The sequence below is a fragment of the Siphateles boraxobius genome, unplaced genomic scaffold (assembly GCF_051911475.1).
Source record: "Siphateles boraxobius isolate OS27281-9 unplaced genomic scaffold, OSU_SipBor_1 31, whole genome shotgun sequence".
Classification (NCBI taxonomy): Eukaryota; Metazoa; Chordata; class Actinopteri; order Cypriniformes; family Leuciscidae; genus Siphateles; species Siphateles boraxobius.
The window spans coordinates 3,132,283-3,155,847 of NW_027508931.1; the positions used below are offsets into that span (position 1 = coordinate 3,132,283).

General features: G+C 42.7%; 1 protein-coding gene across 3 annotated transcripts in view; it reads right to left on the reverse strand.

Moving 5' to 3' along the window:
- Nucleotides 1-23,565, reverse strand: part of znf423 (zinc finger protein 423) — a 165,907-nt gene that overhangs the window by 24,566 nt on the left and 117,776 nt on the right. For all 3 annotated transcript variants that reach the window (XM_077193349.1, XM_077193348.1, XM_077193347.1), the window contains one exon: nucleotides 283-414. In XM_077193349.1, coding sequence (XP_077049464.1) covers nucleotides 283-414 — 132 coding nt within the window. The remainder of the gene's footprint in view (nucleotides 1-282; nucleotides 415-23,565) is intronic.

Consider the following 23,565-nt stretch of genomic DNA (forward strand, 5'->3'; position numbering starts at 1 on the left):
ATAAGACAAGTAGAAACAAAACAATAAGAGGTTAAAAGACAAGAAGAGAAAAGATGACAAAAAAGTAAAGACGTGCTTCTGCATGTGATCCTACATAAGGGAATGTGCTAAATGGTGCTTATTTGAGTGCAGTTGGCCACATGCATGGCTATGTGACCGTACACACTGAGTGCAGTTGCCCTGTCATCACTGGCAATGTGTATCCCCCACCTCCCCCCACTCTTTGACTGCCCCTGACCCTACGACCTCAACCCCACCAATCCCCCGGGCCGGACCCCTCACCTGTAAAGCAGACGGGACACTTGAAGGTGCCTCCCATGCCCTCGAAGCTGTGCTCGATCAGGTGACACAGGAGCTTGGCCGGAGAGTCAAACATCTGGTTACACAGCTTGCACTCATGATTGATGCCTTCCTCTGCAACACAAGATGACGATACAACAGGTTACACACATTGGCGGGGTCAGATAGAGAGAATGAGAAACAGAGGGACACAGACACATGCTGCCAAAAGACAAGGTACGACATTTTTACACATTAACCGTCTGCGAGGTTGTCTCATAAGTGAACGTTCAAAGCCTTTTCAAGATCTCTCGAGCGAACGGGGTCATTTTTCAGTTTCTCTCTGTCCTTGCACATCATTTGTGGTCCCAGGCTTATAATCTTCAGCTCTGGACAGTATGACCACACGTCCCATCCCTCCTCCCCCTCCTCTGCCCAGTGCCGTCTCTTTCCCGGCCGGTAATTGCCTGCTGCCCCCCCAGTGCTGCAGGCTCTGTGCCCTCCCTCTGCCCGCTGGTCTATTTTAAGCTTGCCTGAGTGACATCAGTGCCGCCCCCTGCTGGTGTGGGACAGATGAAAGGTGGGCGTTGTGTCCTGGCTGGACGCTTCTGCTCTCGTCTTATCACCCACCCGCCACACAGGCCTGAACCCAGCCCGCCTGCCTGCGCTCCATCAGACACCCACCGCCAGACTCCCACCCTGATCCTCCAAGCCCCTAACTGAGCCCTGGGGTATGGTAGACGCCAACACTGCGCCGTCTCCCAGACCCCTGTCTTCTCAAAGCGTCCAGCACCCCGCTAGCCCATGCAGACAGGCCCAAAGAGTCCTGCTGCTGAGCTACAGGGTGCGTGGAGGGTTAATAAAGTCTTCAATCATATATCCCCACCATCACCCTGACCTCCACCTCCCACCCCTCCCTTCCAAAAGCCACCTCTGCCGATTCCAATCTCTGCTCCGTCTCAAAGGCCCACACAAGGGTGCTCTAATCCCTGTTTGAAAGGAGCGGGAGGATAGGCGGAGGGGGCAGTGAGAGTGGAGGGGGGAGATTGGCAAGGGCACCGCTTTGGTCTGTCCTCCCCCACTGCCTACTAAAAGACATTGGGTTCGGGAGGGGGGGGGGGGGGGAGAATTCCTTTCGGGGAGAATGAAAGCAGCGGCAGACAGAGGTTACGACTGAGTTTAATATGTCAAATGCCTTTTGGAGGAAAATCTGCTCTAGTTCAGGGGCCACGCTTTGAAACGGAACCAGATCATCTCAAGATTCAAGATGAGAATCCTTTCTTTGGATGCAAACCGAACGAACAAGAATAGGGATGAGAAGGATGCAAGACCAAGTGAAAAATCTATTCCTTTTTGGGAAAATAAAAGAGGCTATGACTGGGTTTAGTGTGTCAAATGCCTTTTGGAGGAAAATCTGAAATGCAGTAGTTAAGGGAATGTTTTGTACTAGACGAGCTCCAGTCTACGGCTGTGAATAAACCTCATACTTTACACACAGTAAAGAAATAAAGGATGCACTGAAAAGAAATAAAGAAACAAAAAACTATCCTTAGTGAGCATTTTTTGTTTTATTTTTTATGATCTTTATGATTTTACTTGGATCTTGTCTTATACAAAACATTTCCCAAACCAGTGAAGATTTTTCTTCAAAAGGCGTTGGACATGCTGAAGCTAGTCACATTGCAAAAAAATAAAAATAAATCAGTAATAAAACTTAATCAGTTTTTAATTAGTGGTTTTCCAGTTAAAGTATGTAAAAAATCTTGTTACAAGCAACACTGCATAATATATTAAGAATTTAAGTGTATTTTGTCTTAATGTACTGGCAGATTTTTTAATTTTTAAGTATTAAATCAAAGTATTAAAATACTGTCTAAAAATACCTTAAAAATATAAAAAACCTTTTTTGCATTGTGACTAGCTTTACTATGTCAAATGGCATTTGAAGATGAATCACCACTAGTTTTGGGGAACTTTTTGCACGAGACAGATCCAGTGCATGGATGCAGATGAACTGAATGAAACCTCTTTGAGAAAGATCGACATTACAAAACGAGACAACATCTGTTCCGTAAATAAGAACGGATCAAAGGATATGTACATGCACAGAAACGAGGGGGAAGCGAGACCAAAGTGAAAAATTGCGAAAAATGAGAGAAGGAGAGTTAGAGGAAGAGATTTCTGCTAAAGAAAGCAGAAAGCAAAGGGATAATTGGGCTGTCCAACACAAAGTAATGGTAGCCAAGGGGCCTGTGAGCATGTGTGTTTCCGCATGCGTGTGTGTGCAGTAAAAGTAAGCCTCTCTCTGAGAGAACTGCAGTTGATCAGTAAGTACAGAACATGCTCCATCATCTATTTTCCAGTCTGCGCAAAAACACTAAGCTCTCCACTTCATTGTCTGTGTGTGTGTGTGTGTTTGTGTGTCTATATGAGAGAGTGATGGGCTACGTTGGGATTACCGTTGCTTGTTACTGCAAACCAGACTAGTGCTGTCAGGGAGAGCATTTGATCAGTGAGGCTGACACAAAGGTCTCAGAGAGGGGGACTGCAGTGTGCTAGGGGAGCCATCACACCACTAAAGAGGAGAAGACAGACGTGTAGAGTGCAGCAGAGGGCCTAGGAAGTGCATGACAACAACACGCTCTTTCATAACTGAAACTAACTGGGGGTTAAAAAAAGAACAAAAGGACTTTACAAGCACTGCGACACACATCGTGAAAGGCAAACCGAAGAGATTTCAGAATTCCTTGCCTTCATCTCAGAAAGCATTGATGCTTGGCATGTTGTTTATATATGTACATACAGTGTCATTTGCATGTCACTACGTAAGAAGGTTGATTGAAAGCAACCAGTTTCTTCCCTTTATATGTGGCTTTGTATCCGATTACGACAGAGGTTAAACAATTTAATTGCCATCCACCCTTTGTCCTCAAAGAATTTCACCCCATATTCATTGCTTAATTGAGCCTGTGCTAAGTAAAGCAGGAAGGGAAGGAGGAACAGGAGGGAAAATAGAAATATAAGAGCAACTAGAGGCAGGGATGTGCGTCTGAGAGAATATTTAACTGGAATTGAGAGGGAAAGAACAAGAGGAAAAAAGAAAACTGGCCGCCTCTAAAGGTATGCGGCATCTTAATTGAGAAACGGCATGAAGCCTCCACACATTCGCAGAATCACTGATGAGGGCTTTCCAGGACATCGATAGAGGGAGGGAGGCAGAGAGGGAGTGCGAGAGAGAAATGGCAAGAGGATCGAATCAAGAAAACAGCGATCGCGCAAACAGATAGGTGGAAAGCAAATGAGTAAAGGACATATTCATGTGGTATTCCAGGTTGTTATTCCACCGACTGAGCAGGCCGACTCTCTTTGCCGTTGCGGCTCTGCAGTGCATGCTGCTGCAAAGCTTGGCCAATGTGCTTCCAGCTAATTGACCAGGGGGAGCCAGGTGGCGCCCTGGCCTGCGCCGTTCCTTTGGGACGGGCCCATCTATATGAGAGTGCCTCCCTCCTTCCATCTTGTTCTCTCTCTCCAGCCATAACCCCCTGTAGCGTGCACTGGCACACAAATGAGCTGTGTAGATGGGAGCTGCACATCCCATGTGGCTCAGCACCTCTCGCCTGGCCCTGAGGCCCGCGGCCCCCGGATTGATGGCCTGAGCGGTAGAGAGGCAGAGCGGGAGAGCTGTGGGAGATGAGGGGAAGGAGGGGAGCGAGCTGGGGCGAAAGGGGGTGGAGGTAGCGGGCTTCTCTAGGGGGTGAGCTCAAGGTGTGTTGCCATGGCAACTCAGAGAGGGAGAGCAGGGAGAAGCGGCGGCGTGCTGAGCTTGACCCGTGCTGGTGGGGGTGGCAATGTGGGCCAAAACCGAGTGCACACACACGCGCACACACTCCTACTGCAGGGCTAGGGGGGTCTCGAGAGCACTTGCTTCCTACTCTTTCCTTTCTTTTGCACAAACACAGAGTGCTGCATTGCTGAAACAATCCCAGGAGCCATCTCTCTACTTTCACACTATTCACGCACACGTTGACTCCATCCTCAACGTCTCCTTTACACAACTTTCATTCATGCCCGAAAAGTTAAACCCAGCCCTCGTTGACTCAACAAAATATACATGTAGTACGATGGCGATGCTGAGAGCAAAGTGGGGGACACGACTAACTCATCCATGTTCTTTCCTGGCTGTCGGTCTGATTCACACGTTTCCTATTATCTGCAGCAAATATTTCCGGAATGCTCTCTTTCACTCCCTCTCTTTATCTGGCTGCCAAACGGGATGGAGTCTCCGGCTTCGGATATTTTTGGCAAACGTGGACGGCATATGGAGTTGACCAGCTTGGAATCTCCTATCAGATTACATAACAGTAGGACGCTGGATCCCTCTACCCTGCAGAAACCGACCTTCATGCAAACAAGCAAACAAACAAACTCTCCATCCAAAGCTCACGCCACCTATTTGCTCGCCTACTTACTCTGTCGTCGTTGTACATGTCTAAACTCATGGTGCATCCTCGCTTATTAGTCGCCGTCTATCTGCTGGTGTGGTTTTAGTGGTGACTCAGGCTGGTGTACGAATGAGTGTGGTAAATTTCTACCAACTGTGACTATTGACTCAGAGCTTAAGCAAGCCATTGAGACCCATAGTTGTCTATAATGAGTTGAAACTGAAATTCAGATTTAATTGTATACAGACTATATAAAAATAAACATACTGACATACCAAGTTGTAGTATGTATAGGTGTGAATGTACTAAAAACCCTGCAAGTTGTATCTACTTGACATGAATTCTTGCGTTTCTCTAGCAGTAACAAACCTCAGTACTCAAAAAGTTACTACCAAATCTCTGTACTTTAAATGGAATGTTTTTATTCATGTAGACATCTATAAACATGTCAAAAGTTTGACTAACTTTAACTTGCTAATCAATATTTTGTTAATTTGTTGCTTCGACCAGGGAATTGAGCCAATCCGAATTCAAATAACTGTAATTACAAAAGAAATTTTGCAACAAACTTGTTTGTTTAAAAGCCTTGAATTCAGAAGCTTTAAAGACTTAGAGATAGATAGATAAATAGATAGAGCTTGTGTAGTTATAATCCACAGTATTCACTTGCATACAATGTGTTTCAGGATTAAGGGTTAATCTTAATGGGAGGTCTTGTCAATATCACACTCTTCATTATGACTGCTGCTTCAGGTCTCTGAACAGCACAGAATCATATTAGCTATCTGAAGTCTTATTATGCCCTGTTACTACCAGGGTGCTCTCATCAAGAGAACTGCATTACCCATAATGCACTACAGGATCAGCTACAAGAGTCTCACACTCTTTTTAGCCTATAAGCCAATGAAATGCCCACTATAATAAACCAACCACATACTCTTCCAATCAAAGTGCTCCGTTCGTAACAAGTGCCACCTTCCTAATTTCTACTCCACCAATCAGGATGTGTCAGCAGGTCTGACCCCCTGTGAGGCAGGCTGGTCTGGCTGCAGTGTTGATGGCCAACCAGTGCTCCCACTGAGGCAGCGCTCTCTCATTTCCAGCACACACAGATAAAAAGACAGCACACTGTGCAGCAGATAGAGTCTGCAATCAAAACAGAGCTCAAAAGATGGATAAAACATGCATGTTTACTGCATACTTTACAGCGCTCTGACCTTGCAATGCCTGGAAAATGGTGCATGACTGTTTTGACCAAGGCTTTTTTTATGGTTTAAACACAAACTGAATTAACTGAATTATTAAAAGTAATACGTGTGACTCTGTTGCCAGGGCAAATTATATGCGTGCCCATGCATACGTACACACACACGCGCACGCAAACAGTAACCCCACCCACATCATCTTGTACATACAAACCACCCTCGACCTCACAGTCATACACACTTGAGGACCTGATTGTTAGCGTGTAATATATGCACAGCTATTTGTGTTTTGAATGTTAATTGAATGCTCGAAAGTGCCGGTGGGGGAATAGTTCTAATCAGCATACCAATAAACCCTTCACATGATAAAGTCTTTATAAGAAGCACTTACTCCCATGGCCTCCATATACCTTAACAGTCACCACTGTACACCTCCGCCTCTCTCCCTCACCCATTTCTTTCCTATCATCTGCCCTTCCTCAAGCCTTCCTAGACAGCATGAACGTAAAACAACCAAATCCGACATGTGTTAACATATGCTTCGGTGATTAAATAATAGTAAATCTACACAATAAAAATGAGGAAAAAGAGGCATGTGCGGCATTGAAGCAAAAGCGCAAGTCGCCATGACAACGCAAAAGCATGAATAAGCTCATTGAAGAATTATTACGTGAATAATAAACTCCTCAGAACAGTCAGGTGACTTGGCCAGTGCCTTGTTAAAAGCAAAAGAGACTAAGCAACATGTAGAAGATGCAAATCCATATTTCAAGGTCAAAGCGAGCTGTAACTCCTTTGCCAATCTCAAACTTTTATTGGAAGTGGACACACACATGAGCACGCCCGTGCTCGCACAGCCCCAGATTGCTAATTGCAGTATAGAGGGTAATTATGGCTCTGGTGAGTGGTCAGCAGAGTATGAGCTGGCCAGTGCTGTTGGCCGGACCTGGTCTTTGTGGGGTCTTATTGAATTTGAGGCCTGGTGCAGTGAATTTGGAGTTGGCTGAGCTGTTAGTCGGCTGCACACACACTGTCTTTCTCTCTTTAATACTGCAATCTGCCACACGACTTTCCGAAGACATGACGGGTTGCTTTTGAACACAATAACTGCCAGAGGACGCAGCTGCCTTTACTATTACAAACACACAATGGTCGCATTCAGCAAAGTGTGCTCAACAGTCCTTTATGGCTCTGTAAACAGTAAGCATTTATGCTCTGTGTGCGCATATGCGTATATACATATATATGCGTATGCATGTGTGCATTTAATCCACACCCCTGGGTGCGCCTGGGGCTTTTTATCAACGCAAGATCTCCCAAATGCAGCTCAAAAGCAATATTCATGAACCATTCCAACACAATTGCTCATTGTTGATTTGGTCCTTTGGGATACGCCGAATTCCTGGGACTTCATTTCTGTCCTCCCCCCACTCGTTCAACCCATTGAACCCACATCCATATCAGCTGTATGGAAAAACATTCGGCAAAAAAATACCTCTATCACATGGACATTCAAACCACATCCCACATCAGGTCGCCTGTGCCTACCCGCTTCCACATTCCCTAAGCTTTCATCTCTTTCCTGTTTTTTTCTTTTCTTTTCTTTCCTGTATTAGGACACGTCTACATCTTTGGTTGGCTGGTTGTGAATTATCTGCTCACTAAGGAAGGGGGAAAAATTCTGAGCAAATATGAGGAAGCAGCAGGATGCTAATAATGCACCTCCAGCTGTTCAAGTTAACCTGCAAATGTGTCCATCTGTACCTCCAGAGAAAGAGGGAGACAGAGAGAGAGAGAAAGATAAAATGCTAGAGAGGATAGAGAGGGAGGGAGTAATACAAATGAAAAGAGATTGAAAGGATAAATGCGCTCACATGAAAAAAAAACAATGATGGAGGTGGAAATAAAATGGTGGATATTCTGAAATAACTAAGAAAAAGGGGCAGAGTTAGACTGACGGGGAGAGAGAGAAAGAGAGAGAAAGAGGGGGGGGGGTGTCCTGGCAGTAAGCCGGCTCTATTCGGATGATTGTGAGCAGTCGGAGTGACCTTGCTGCGTCTGGACCGTCCCCGCCCCCTGCCCTGCGTCCGACTGTGCCCTGCCTTTGGACCCTCACCCAGGGCCAAAACACACACTGCCCTCCTGCTGGGGCCTCTAGGGAACAAAGGAACCGTGAACATGTTATATTAACTAACACACACACATACTTAATATCACACTAAATAAAGCTCACACATATACACAAATCACACATTTAATGAAGACACTGCATCATTTGTAGGTCATGTGTATGAACCTCTGCCAAAAACTCCCATGGACGCCCCATCCTCTCCCTTCCATCACAATCTTTCCTCTCGCTGTTCTCAGTTGGTGCGTCTATAGACTCTTCCTCTGTAAATACTGTCATATCAAAGATCTTCAGTGGCTGTTTTATGTGGATGTTTACAAACTGATCTGAGACACATCATCAGCACTGATGATCAGAGAGTCGAGGCTGTTAGGGGAGTTCATTGAAAAGAGAAGAGCTGCGTATCTGTGGGGGAGAGATGGGAATGCTCGAGCGCAGCGACAAAGGGTAAGAATGGAGGACGGTGATGGAGAAGTGCAAAAATTCAGGTTATCAGAGCTGGCAAGAGTGTAATAAATGTATTTAAGGTATTGGATTAGTCATATCCGCTTGATGAGTGCTAACCTACAAGGGTGCAAAAACAAGTCTTTTTTGCAAGACGTTTTAATTAAAGGTGAACTTTGTCGTTTCTACATCACTGGCAAATTAGCACAAATAAAAATTTCCAAACAGGTTTTGCGAATAAAGTCCTGTCACCACCTCTGCTGTCTGACATATGACAGATCTATCTATCTGTCTGTTCATCTGTCCGGCATTTAAAGGCCCACTGAAATCAAAATTTACTTTTTTTAGCCATTAGTATGAATATGTTAGTGTTGAGGCTATGAATAAGCTGGTGTGTTCCAAAACAATGAAAAAATTTGCATTTAGGCATTCAAAACATATAAGCATTCAAAAATTACACTCTTTCACTTTTCATGACATCACCGCGGACTTCAGCTTCTCATCACATCTTCTGTCCAATCAAATGCTCTCTAGAATCTAAAGCGCCCCACCCCCTATGCTATAAATACTACCTGACCAAAGTGACCGTTGACAGACACGTCATGGAGTAACATGGGTTGGAGATGTGTGTTTTCGGTTGCTCAAACGCTCGAGTTTTATTCCGTTTTCCAACTGTACGTTGGTTGAGAATAAAATGGCTAGAATTTATTCACACCTCTACTACCGAATTCAGCGTATCATCAGCGGCGCTTGCATTCGCTTCCATGGTGCTGTCAAGTATGACTTAGAGTGTCTGTGAGGTAAATTAAACGCTATTGGCTATTTGAAAAGGGGGAGGAGCCATTCAATATATTCAGCCTTAGCTCCCTGTTTCACAGGAAATTACGTCAACGCATCAAACAAAGCTGCGCGTTTCAAGGGACTTCAGTTGGCATTTAAACTGTCTAACTTTGTTTTTAAGCCTTTTAAACTATTCAATTTCTTCTCAAGTTAAAAATTAGTAACATTAATATCCTAGAATTTCAATTAATTTGATTCAATTTTAATTTTGAATTCTAATACCTTACATTCCAATTGCAAATGCAATAGTAATCCTGCATCCTGCTTTATACCTCAAATTTAATTCAAAATAAGGGACTGAATCTCAAAAGTTATAAAAAAAATTCAACTTTTGGTCACAAAATGCAGCATTCTTGCCTCAAACTGTTATTTACTTCCAATAAGATGCACAATTATCTGAGAAATGAATGTCACAGCATTTTCTGATTTAGGGTAAACTCTGGTCCTGCCCAAAATGCCATTGCTGGCTGAAATAGACAACAGAATGTTTCGAAAGCAATTGTTTACACATTCAGTGATGTCAGCCTTTACTTTAGTTTTTAGTAGTTTTAGTTTACTTAGTATTAAACTGGAATAGAATAAAGTATTTTAACATAAAAAAATGTTACATGCACACCACCTTGTTTCCTAAAATCATGCGCAGGAGCTGCGTTTGCGTCTCAAATGACTGTTCCATCCCTTGTGCAGGGCACTGCCTTTGATGTGACTTAATGGAAAGGTTTCTTTCTGCAGATTAGGGAATAGGGAACGACTGAGCAGTTTGAAAGAAGGCCCATCTTCCCTCAGGACTGCAACATGCTCTATGCCTGCATGATATCTTCTCTGCATGCCACTTCCTCTGAGCGTTCATCTCCCAACATGCTTTGCCCAGCTCCTCTGAGTCTAAATCTCCCAGCATGCTTCTCTTCCCTCCACCCCACCCACTGAGACTGGCCAGGCCACAGTGCACCTGTGAGTTACCATGGTTACCCGAACCTGTCTTTTGTGATGGTAGTACCACATACTTAAATACAAGCAAATCAATAAATAATGCTGTATTAATTATTCGAAGGTTAGGATTAAATATACATCTGTTTAGAGATTTGTTTGAACATTCATACAGCAGCAGGGCTTTTAAAACTGCCATCTTGGATACGGCATTCCAAATTCGGACAATGACTCCCAGCTGACGTTGACGAGCTTACAAACACGGAAAACAAAAGCCCTCATTTCCTGGTGTTGGATAGAATTAGAGTCATGTTGAAGCTTTAAAAAAAAACAAAAAACGATGAGTGGGAATTGTTTGGAAAGTGACTAAAGAATTTCATACACTAAATCCCAAATGCTTCCTCACTATTTTGTATAGAATTAGTTTTCCATATGCAATTACAATTATTTACAAAGGACATCTGTAATTTTTATGTGCGGATTTAGTAGTTTTTACAAAGATGGAAGTGTCCACTTTCTGGCTATGGCCAGAAAGAAGGACGTGTGCATCACAAATCTTATTGAAAAACAAAAAATCTAAGGGAAAGAAATTAATTAAGATGTGGATCACACCTGATTCTGTTACTAAAGTGGCGGTTCTGAGCACTCCATACCCTCCGTATTGATGTAATTGTCTTTTTTAAATCAGATGGGATGCCAGCAGTACTTGAACCACCAACTGTTCCCAGGAAGGTTTTGGCAAAAAGATCTACATTCATAATGAAGGTGCACCAGGCAGTGAAAAAAGAAATTTAGCTTTAGTAACAGAATTCGGCAAAAGTCTAAATAAACTAGGAAAGGTGTAGAAAAAATATATATATATATATATATATATATATATATATATATATGTATGCACCCCAGACATTTCTATCCAAATGGGATTCGATTTCTTATCAGTCCCCTGAGTTAGTCGAAAATCACTAAACAATTGGCTCTGTAATTCTTACAGAGTTTGTCTGTAATTTTTCACAGACATGTTCAAATCAGGATTTAAATAAAACACAAATTTACCTGAGCTCCTCAGGGAAAACTAGTCGTGTCCAAATTGTTCTTTTTTCGCTTTTATTTCCTCGATATCTTTCCCTTTCTTTCTGACTCCTTATATCTGAGTCCATGCAACTCTCTTAAAACTCTCTGTCTGTCCCAGACAGACTGTCTGAAGGTTAGCAGAAACAACAACAACAACAACAAAAAGCAACCACAAAAAAACACCAAATACTAATATTAATATCAGGGTGTCAAAGGCTTGAGTTATTACAGATGACAAAGCATTAATCGGGTGTGCACAGGGCATGTTCCCCTGAGGGGTGGCACCAAACTGGATGTTCAAAGACCCCAGAAGAATAAAAATCAATATTAATGCGCACACATCCACAACAAAGGAAGTATGTCAGTGCTTCTGTTTAGAGGATGCTTTTTCATCCTAACTTTAATTTTTTTTTCTTAAACCATCGTTCATTCCCCCACTGAGTGGAGGGAGGGGGGTGTTTGTCCCCCTGGGAGAACTCATCTGTCCCACCTAAAGAGTCCTCAGTCAAATCAAAGCTCCCAGAAGCCCAAGCGCCCTAATTCAACATGTCACATCCACACTCACGGGAGTGAAATGAGAAGGACAGCACAGGAGGGGGTAAATGAACTATATAACATTGATTCATTTTATGTACATTTGCTCACCTGTCTAATAAAGTACATGCAAGAGTGGTGTCTCTGTCAAGTCGAAGTTTGTCACGGACGTGGAGCTCTCTGCATCTCGAAAACGCCACGCTGATATTGATCCTCGATTTATTTCTCCTTTTGTACCAAAGTCTGCTTGCCATGGTCTATAATGTTTGAACGAAACACCAACAGCGTGAGCGTGCCGCTAGACGTAACGTAGTTGTCCACGTCTGTCGCCATGGTTACTATGGCAGTACAAGCGGAAACCAGGAATAACATGGATATAACATAATTGACAGGCGACAAGTGAACATGGACGAGCCATTATTTAAAATTGGAATTTCTCTGAAATTAAAAATCTTTGGGAACTTTTGGGATATTGTAAGTACACAACTGAGTTTGAGTTTATTCACAATACCACTTCAAATATTACAATTATACAGTAATGGGGTACAGAATAATTTTGGTATAGTGAATGGGTCTCCCAAAGAATCTAAGAAAGCTTATAGGTGGGGGCCCATGATTTATGAAAGGGTAGTGGTACAGGCAAGATATACACAGTTACCATCTGTAACCAGATGATGAGTAAATGCAAGCAAAGCGCACCAGAACATACATAACAATACATACACATACAATCATACACATACATCCCAGTAATCCATGAGAAAACAGTTTTATATTAGATATACTGTAGGTTAATATGAAATTATTTTTTATTTGTCTTTTGAAGTTGGAGATAGAGGGCAACACCTTGAGGCCATCATCAATCCCGTTCCAGATTTGCTGCCCCCTACAGACAACATTCATACTGGCGCGCAAATGTCTGCGCTATTTTCCTAATATAAGTGGTTTGATTCTTGTTTGGTATGTGTGCTGGGTGCTGGAGATAGGAACAAGACTACTCAATCTAGAGTTCAGCCTATTTACAGTTTGAAACATAAGGCAGGCATTATGATATTCATTTAGCTCAGCTAGTCTCAATAACTCAAAGCGATAAAATAGAGGACGGGTGGGGGAATTTATCTCCGACCAGGACAGAGCCCGTATGGCTTTCTTTTGCAGGGATACAAGTTTTTTAAGATGACTTGTGAAGGTGTTGCACCAAATCACATTACAGTAGTTAAGATGTGGTTCAAAGATAGTTTTGTACAACATGAGAAGGGCAGACAGAGGTAGGAAATGTCTGATCTTATAGAACAAGCCAACATACTTTGATAGTTTGTTTACAAGATGGTCAATATGACATTTAAAGTTAACAGAGTCGTCAATGAGGACCCCCAGAAATTTAGTGGAATGCACTCTTTTTATCACCTGCCCATTAATTTTAATCAGGCAGTGAGCAGTGTTTTTTTTTTTATTTCGATTTGAATAACATGAAATTTGTTTTGCTGACATTTAATGACAGTTTGTTGCATTTAAACCAGGTGTCAACTTTGATTAACTCTGAGCTGACTATATCTTGTAGAATATGTGGGTTCCTGTGTGATGTAAATAAATTTTTGTCATCATCAAAAATGATTTTATGAAATATCTAGAGTAATTTATAAAGTCATTTATATATAGAATGAATAAGAGTGGCCCCAAAATGGAGCCCTGGAGGACCCCAAAGATTATGGGCTTATAAACAGAGTTATGATCATCAACATACATCAGACATACTGTTCCCTCTCATATAGATAACTTCTGAACAGTTCAAGTGCTAGACCTCTGATACCATAGTGATGCAATTTGTGCAATAAGATAAAGTCAAAGGTGTCAAAGGCTTTTGATAGGTCCAAGAAAATACCAACACCACATTTTCAGTCATTAATTTGTTCTATTATGTCGAGTATTGCCATACTGCTGGAAATATATCACACTGTGCAAGTAAATTTTGGATATTTTATAACAAATATCTTATATTGTAGCTTTAACATATAGAGCTTAATATACAGGAAAGTTTACCAAAATTCCGCACCATTCAAAGGTTTAAAATAAAATGATCTAGTCAAAAAGGGTTGAATTTTCTCTCCAGAAGCAGTGAACGAAACTCGCAACCTCAGAATGACACCAACAATTAAGCTGAGGATCAGCGATCGGTCTAATTTCATTGGAGGTGCACAACAAATTTGTCGAACACATGCAAGATACACACACATTTAAACAGTGTGCACACACACACAGATGCTCGCACACACGCAGTCCAGATGGAGCAGGCGAAGCAGGGCCAAGTGCATGTGAACCTCATCCTTATACCGCGTTTCCTCACTCCAGTGATGGCTCCTCAATCGTTACGTCTCAGGTTTGAACTCATAAAACGAGCAGCATTGTTGTTCTGTCATCTGCCCTCCCTCTCGCTCACACTCATCAAAATAACATCTGTTTACATCTATGCAAACACCTGACAGGCAGCTGATGCCCCTTTCTCTACTCTCTGCTATAACAAAAAACAAAACAAAAAAACAAATAAATAAAGGGAGGGCGAGTCTAAAACCGGAGCACATCTGGGTGTACAGCCACTGGCCTGATCCAGATGTGGGCCGCCAAGCTCTGCAGGCGAAAACACACCTGGACACATACAGCAGCAAAACAAAGGGAAAGGGGGAAAACGGGGGAAAACAGCGCACAACCCCCCCACCCCGCTCCAGACTATCTATTCTCATCCTCTCTCTCTCTCAATCGCTCTTTCTCTACATCTAAATTCAAAAACGAGCATGGAATTGTCTAGTCCATGTATGGTGGCCACTTTCATCTACGAATTGAATGCACAAAATTAGCTTATTCGTGGGCTAATTCTATAACTGAAGAAGGGAAAAACGAGTGTGAAAGTCTCACAAACGGCTGTCTCCCTCAAACCCCCCATGGCTGCCCATGCTTAATCCCCCATGATGCACCGGGGCACTTTCAGAGCCACTGAGACTCACTCTGGCGCCAAGGGCTCACACACATACGGCCATCCAGATGCTATGGGTAATTAACCTACCTCTGTGAGTGAGCGAGTGTGTAAAAGTATGAGAGACAGACTTTGTGCACGCGTTAGAATCGTTGCCTTTATAAGACGACAAAAGAATAAGGCATGATGGTCACAAATGTGCACTAGCCTGAAGAAACACATCAGTTGAGACAAAAACATGAGTGCACACACACACCGCAGCAGTTGAAGAGTGAGATCAGGGATGAATGCATGCTGTGGCACAGGGGAGGCAGTTCTGGGCTTGGCTATGCCCAGGGTCTTAATGACTTAATTGAGGTAATTATTTGGATAAGAAGTCCAATCACCTGCCTCTTTTCCTCAAGGTCCTCATCAGAAGCTAATTAAAGAGCCGCTCCCAGCGCGAGGCCGACCGGTGCTACGTCAGAGGACTAAGAACTCAGTAAAGAAAGAGTAAACTCTCCATGCACCCACATCCAACTCGCCTCGCCAACCTCCTGCTGACCTCTGCGGCATTATTTGAATATGTAGCTTTCTGGCTGTGTTAAAAATGTGAAAAAATATCGTAGTATATAGACGTAAGGAGGCATCAAGGAACTTTTGAATGCAATGTTTGCATAACATTGATACTTTTAATTTTCTCAGTACATGCTTCTGTTTCTACAGTAAAATAAGTGCTATAGTCATTAAATATTAGTTTGGTTGTATCAGGAGGTCTGCAGCCCCTAGGTGGTCCATGGTGGTATTGCAGGGGGTCTGGAATTGTTGTTTGATCTCCAATACATTTTTGTGAAAAAATAAAAATTTGTATTAAACAAATAAATAATATTAAGGTACCTTCAACCAAAGATAAATTTAAGATGTTTAATGTTTCATCATCTCTCCTTCATTAAAAAGGATTTAAGAAGTGAAGTTGAATGAGTTAAATGTATAAATATATGGCTCTGTGATTATTTTTAATGGCTTTGCAATGCAAGCATCATAATAAATGATGTAAATATATTAATATGGTACTATCAAGGAGCCCTTGCGTCTGAAGCCAGTCTATTTAATGAATAGTTCACCCAATTATTCAACCTAATGTTGTTTCAGAAAAATATTAGGCAAAATCACCATAAAAGTATCTTAAGTAACTTTTATGTACTATATACCAAGTCTTATGAAGCCATTTGATATTTTTAGGGTGAGAAATAGAGCAAAATTGACATGCTGAATTCATTGAGTCAGTAGGGAGTTGTACTTGAAAACCAAAACAATCATGAACAAATCATTTAGAATGAATTAGAGTCAAAAGAATGAATCATTCATGAATCAGATATCACTATTTGTGTCATAAATGCTCCAAGGACAACACCGGGGAATGTCAAAATTATTAGCGAATAATGGGTTGGGATTTATCATATGGTTGAAGAAGACTTGAAATAAAGGGCACACGTCTTACAGACCACTTTCATTACATAAAAAAAGAAAACTGGAAATTCTTCAAAAATGCATCTTGTTTTCTACAGAAGAAAGTCAGTCACAACATGAGGGTGGGTTAATTTTTGGGTGAACTATTCCTTTAAGACCTTGGTTTCAGCCTTGATCTTGTCTATCTGTCCTTCTTTCCAATCCTCCACATCCATTCACTCCTGTAATGCTCTGGAAACCGCCTGTCAGCGAATTCTCAAGTCGCTTTTCCCGCTCATATTTTCGATATCTCCTTCCTTCGCGGATTCTTATCGTTTACCTCTCAAGTCTCACGATTTCCTGTCTCATCCTCGCCCGCTCCGTTCCTCACCTCTCTCTCTCTCTGGCGAGGTGGCGTGGAGTGAAGTGAGGCTGTGCTGGTTTAATTGCGACAGCACCCTCATGAGCGGCTGGAGCTAGGGCCGCCTCAACACCTCCGCAGAGTGTTCAAGGGTAACCAGCAGGGGTCTACCACCCCCCAACTCTGTCTCACTCCCTCTCTTTCCTCTCTCGCACACACGTATATACACACAGACACACACATGAACGCAGTGGGCCCCTCAAACAGGCGCCCAGAGAGTAGCCGTCAAACACTCACTCCTCACATCTCATTAATCAGCTCCCAACATCAAACAGTAACTCTGCTGCTTCCCGGGGGCCTGCCCGTCCACCCGCCTCACACTGTTGTGTCTGTCGTGGCAAATGCATTTCTGTTTCTATTGTGTATGTGCATGCGTGGAGCATACTGAGTGCGCCAAGTCTGTTTTGGCCAGTTTTTGTTGGATAATGAGGCGAGTTAAGACTGTTGAGCTGAGTTTAGTAACTGTTGCCGGTGCCTGGGTCAGGTCGTTGTTTATGATAGTCCGCTCGCCTGTTGCAGAGGGTTAGCATGTACAGCGTGCTCTTCCCCACAGCTCTGAGAATACAATTCGACAGTGTCTCTCTTCTGACTGAGCTGGAGCGGACTGGCATTTGCATTGCCAGTTATCCTTCTGGACGCAAAAGTTCTGTACTGGATGCCGACGTATATGCGTGTCATGATTGAGAGATTGATTTCTGATATTTTTCGAAGTGATTTAGATCAAATGGGTTGAAGATCAAATCCCTGTTTACCATTTGAATGCATTTACTATTTTTATAAATTTGCCATGTTAGCATAACATCCTTTCTACTAAGATACTGTCCAATTTTTCCAACATAAATAAGAAATAAATCATTAAATATTTGTTTGGTCATATTTAAAGCAGAGAATTTAAATCTATCACCAAATGTGTCAAAATTGAGAGAGTGATTTGTAATATTTATGCTGTACATTATAGCTCTTTTATTTATTATTATTGTTATATTATTTATGAAAATCTAATAAATTATTTTTTAGATAACCTTTGACAACAATGTGCAATAATTTATCAGGATTTTGAGCAAATATATTATAAAAAAAAAAAATACAATCACAAAAATATTTATAATATACAATACAAAAATAAAATAATATCAATATAAATATAACAACAACAATAATTACATATTAAATAAAAATATATATACTAATACATTTCTATGATACACAAAAATGTTGGAAAAATTTATACATTTATGGCAGGCTAGTGAAAATTCAGGCAGGGCAAGAACAAATCACTAACTTCCTCGCCTTCTTACTTTTGAAGGTGTGCCTGGTGTCAGTCACGCACTTGCACTTTAACACCATCCATTTCTAGTGGTAGTCACCTCTAAATGACACTAAAACATTCTTCCCTGCATTGACTTCCCCCTTTTATGAGTGTGGCACACAAACAGGGCGATTAGACAGCAGCTGAAGGTTCCATCAGCATTTGAGCAACGATTTGCCTCTCCCCAGCTGCAGCCCATTACAAGAGGGAATGAATTAATAAACCAGTGAGGGGAGGGGAAAAGCAAGAGAGAGAGAGAGAGAGAGAGAGAGAGAGAGAGAGGAGGTGAGAGAGTGAAAAGAGAGAGAGGAGAGACTCTAGTCTAGAGTGAGGGGGCTTTTACACTGGGCTCGTTTGCTGCGGTCCGAGTCCGGGCGCGATTGTTCCCGGCGCCCCCCGCAGCATTGGTCTGGTTTCACACTCAACTTGATTCTATCGAACTCTGGTGCATTTGCGTGCATCTTACGTAATTGCAAACGTGCACGGCGCATGATAGAAAACACGACGTGGGTCAATATATTGTGTTTTTTTATTAATTTGGTGCTATTATTCATAGCTGAGTAAACAACGCAGGTTAACTGTGTGTGTGTTTCACATAATCTGTCTTTCCGCTGCTTGCAAATGGACTCTTTTGAGGAGACAGTGGATTTCCATTCATTTGTTGCCCTGATTGCACCCACTATGCGCGAATACACTGCAGACTCACTCTTGCTCGAATCCAGGGTAAATCTTCATCCCTTACGTGTGTTTTATTTAACTAAATACATCATAATCGGCTAAAACGCATGCGCAGGATACTTTACTTCCTGAACAAGTGCGCATCCGTGTTGTTTTCACATACACGCGAATCGCAGCACGGTTCGGGAGCAACCGAACTCAGACCACCTCCTCCAGGCAGTCTCGAGTTCGATACCCCAGTGCGCACCTGGGTCCCATGACAGCGTTCACATTAGCGATTTTTCATGCGAACCGTGCCCCGTTCCGAACTAAACTGCCAGTGTGAAAGTCCCCTGAGTCTCGCCTCAGAGCTGGCCTGGCTAGAGAGCTCATCTGAATATGGACCTCGTTAGAAGGTATGGCTCACAGGCAGAGATAACACACATACACACAAACACAAACATGCAGAAAGAGAACAGCATAAATACAAAAGTCATAAAGTCTTGTAGTGTAAGGCTCAGTGTCTAGGGAAAGGAGCAAAGCAGAAGGACTTGGGGAATTTAGAAATAGAAGACGATTTTTATTATCTGCTGTGTCAAGATGCAACACTGTATCTCATAACGACTAGAAGAGTAGAATATATTCAGAGCCTGATATATAGAGTTACTATAGATGAAAGCTATTAAGTGTGCCAGTTTACTGCACTGTAAGACCCTGAATATACTCTACGCTAGTATGTCAATGCAAAATATTCTAGCTTGTTGCTCATAATGCAATTAAGGTACATGGTGTATGTGCAGAATTGTCATGGCATCAATGGTTCAACTATTGTCATGGCGGAGCAACAGATTGAACAATCTTGCTCAGCAAGTTAGTAAAACATCTGTATGGATTTCTATCTGAAAAACAACATAGAGATGTGGTATATACTGAATTTGATTGCACATTTCGAACACTATTGAAGTAGGTATGTAGGTGTTTAATATAACTATAGTCCCAGACATTATAGGCCATGCTGGATGTTGGCCTACAATGTACTAACATCTGTGAAAATAACTTCATAAGTACACTTGCTTGGTGCTTACAGTGAGCAGCCATTCTCCAAATTTTCCACCAATTTAAAAAAAAATATATTTTCTGAATCTGACTGCTACTTCGCTTTTTTGGCCAGGGTACACAATCCTGTTCCTGGGGATCTACCCTCCTGCAAAGTTCAGCTCCAACCCTTATCAAACCTAGCTGAACCAGCTAATGAAGATCTTCAGGAGCACTTATAAATTCAGACAGGTGTGTTGGATCAGGGTTGGATCTGAACTCTGCAGGTAGGTAGATCTCCAGGAACAGGATTGAGCAGCCCTGATTTTTACGGCATACCAAAGTGTCCACTGGCTGTACACATTAGCATCTCATCGGATGCAGAAGGCTATTCCAGTATTATCCGGCTCCTGTTTCATGAATACTACTTATTCGGACATCTAACTCATTTGACCTGCATTTTGCACACTATGTGGCAGGACACTATGCGTATTGAGTCAAGAGTGGTGTACTGTAGCTTAGCTTCCAGCAGTATAATAGTGGTAATGGCATCCAGACGTTCGGCACACACTCACACACACACGCCTGGCAGCACAGAGGAAGTGCCAGCGCCACCCGTAACCTGATCTCCACCCACAGCTGTCCAAACACCACAGAGAGAGAGTGAGACAGAGCGAGAGAGAGAGAGAGAGAGAGAGAGAGAGAGAACCCTCTGGGGGTCTGGGGCAGGCTGGTGCTCCCCACAGTGAAGGGTGCATTCTTTCCTCTCCTCTCTTCATACTCCCCCACTCTGTCATTCTCCTTCTCTTCCTCTTCTCTCTCTCTCTCTCTCTCTCACTCTCTCTCTCCTTTTCCCCTGGCACCTCTTCCCCCTCCCTGCTAATACCACAGTCTGCTGTGCAGAGCTGGGCCAATCACTGGGGCATCTGGGACCTGGCTCAGGGTGGGGGGTGCAGAGACACATGATCATTGCCGCATGTGTGTGTGAACGTGTGTGTGTGTGAGTGTGTGTGTGTATTGGAGCGGGGTTTAGGATTTTCATGCCTGTTTATCCTTTTGTGTTTGCAGGGGACTAGCGGCAATCTGGGGGTCTGTTCACATTGTTTTGAGTGAGAGAAAGAATCGTCACCCATTTGTGCTTTTGAATGATTTTATGAGTGTGTTTATGAAAGTGCAAATATTAAAGCTTTAGGGAGTATGTGTGTGTATAGTTTGAGGACAAAATTGTCTTTAAAAGTGAACTAAAAAATGAAAAATATATTTATATACACATAAAAATGCTAAATATCATTAATCAAAAATAAAAAACCTATGGTATGTCCCCATTTAGATAGCTACAGTAAGTACACAGTGTGTGTGTGTTTCAGGTATTTCTTATGTTATGGGGATAAAATGTCTTTTCTTTTCTTTTTTCATGAGGAAAACTGCTTATAAATTATTTAAAAAAAAGTGTGGTTTATTTATGTAAAAATGCAGAACATTTTCAGTGATGGGTAGGTTTAGGGTTAGGGAATATATATATAGTTTGTACAGTATAAAAAGTATTATGTCTATGGAAAGTCCCCATAAAACATGGAAACGAAACGTGTGTGTGTGTGTCTGATAATCTATTAAACTAAAATCTATAAAGATTACATGTTGTGGCATTCATGTACCACTGGGTGTTGTGTGTGTTGTGTTGAAGTGTAAGGGCTGAGGCTAAATTCTATGTATTAATATGTGTGTGTGTGTGTCTATGTGTGTGTGTGTGTGTTGCGAAGCTCTAATCTGGCTCCTGGATGCTGGTGTCAGTGTGTGCTCTCAGCTTTCTCTCCTGGGGTTGGTGACAGTAAAGTCTCTCTAATCCCCCCCCAGTCCCTGATTCACAACACACCTCCCGCTGCATGCTGATGAGCCTTTCTCAACCCGCACATGCTCGCACACCACGTGCATACATATGCAAACACGTATGCAAACGTCAAAAGTTTCTCTTTAACTGTGAGGAAATGGGAAGTCACTTACAGACAATGGCTACTCCATATTTCGGTCTATTTCTGTTTACATACGCAATGAATTATTGTATTCTTTTCAAACAAGTGAATAAAGCACCTATCTACGCTAAAAAAACACCAAGCAAAACATTTGCTGCATTCAAATCCCATACTTTTTTGTTAAACTATGTCCAAACAAGGTGTGATGTGTTAAAGTGACAAGCGATAAACTTTTTTTTAAGCAAAAGTTTGCCCTAACCAGCTGCAACGGCAACAAGTGACATGACAAGACATTGTTGGTTACTTGTTTCATTTTTGCCCCATCACACTACTGTTAAACATTAAACAAAAAAAAAATTCTGATTGGCTTCAATTTTGTCACTTTGCAGAGAGAGAGAGAGAGAAATGGAGGAAGAAGAGGTGGAAATTAAGCTAGAAGAAAACAGAGCAATGAGGGTTGAAGTAGGAAGAGAGAAAGCAAAGAGGGACCATGAGAGCGGCCCCTGAGCATGTCAGAGGCCTATCAGTGAAAGACAATGCTCATTTGCAGCACAAGTCAGGACCCCGCAGACGACCCGGGCCGAAAATGAATGGAGAAGCAGGGGAGAGAAGGAGCCAGGAGAAATGAATCATCTAAGTCGGCCCCTCCTCTCCTCACGTCCATCTAAAAGAAAGGAGCAGTCCAGGATGAAGAGGAGGAGGGAAAGCTGGAAAAATGGGAACCAGTGGCTGGATGTCAGATCTGAGCCACCACACTCTGCTACTCGTGGCTCCAAGGAGCCGAATTTACACTCCCATGCTTGTAAGAGAGACAGAGACAGATGATATTATAGCAGGAAAGCAGAGGTCCAGAAGCAGAGAGAATCATTAATGGTTATCAGAGAGGAGCAGAAGTCCCCCATCCTTGACTGGGCTTGAGAGCTGTCTCCATTAGTATGAACAGACTCCTAGTCTGGTTATATCTAATTATGCCGCACCTCACTACAAATGTTAAACTCTACGGAGCCTTTTAGCGAGCGAGCACGCCACTCAAGGGTGGATGGGAAACAGAAGCACCTCAAGTCCACAGAAACAAGACCTGAGATCCAACACAGGTGCCGGGAGCACCTGCACCCCACGCCATCCATCAAAGCCAAACACCTGCCTTTAGCAAACACTTCTTCTACCGACTAACCCGTTTTTTTTTCCCTGCCCTATCATCCCCCTTCCACCCTAGGAGCTCCACAGCCCAGCTGGATCGAGTCTTACTCCACAAATCAAAAGAACGGCTTGTGTACAGTGCGTGTTGTCAGGCATTTGAGTGGTCTTGGCTTCCCAGCAGGCAGTGCGCCAGGAGGGGGGGAGGGGACGTTGCCAGCCGAGCCAACCCGGTTCAGGCAGACCTGACACCCCTGACCTCATCTCACCCAGGACCTGCCGAAAGCCGCGTTTACCCCCCTCACCCTTAGAAATTCGAACGGAAACACAAATGTGCACATACCAATGAATTTTTATTGATGAGAGATGCCAAATAGTTAAATAAACATGACGACATCAGCACAGACCTTTGAAAAAAAAAGAAATGCAGACATGAAAAAAAACACACACAAATCTAAAACAAAGGAACCCATATCCCTAGGGTAGGTTGAGCTGTCTGTGTTGAAATGCAGTGTGGAGTGGACTAAGGGGAGAGAGGACATGTTTGTGCGAGGGAGTGTGTGTGTTTTGTTGTGTTTTCTGAACAACTGTCATTGTTCAATGCTTGTTGGTGAGGGCGTCTGCGTGACAAAGCCTCCCCAGTCGGCTTTACCACAGAGACCCACTGACTTCAGCCTTCTCAGCAAACCCAAGGCCTCCTGTGACTGTGCGTGTGTGTTTGTGAGAATCCGAAATTCCGGCAAACCAACTAAATATGTCAGAACATTGAG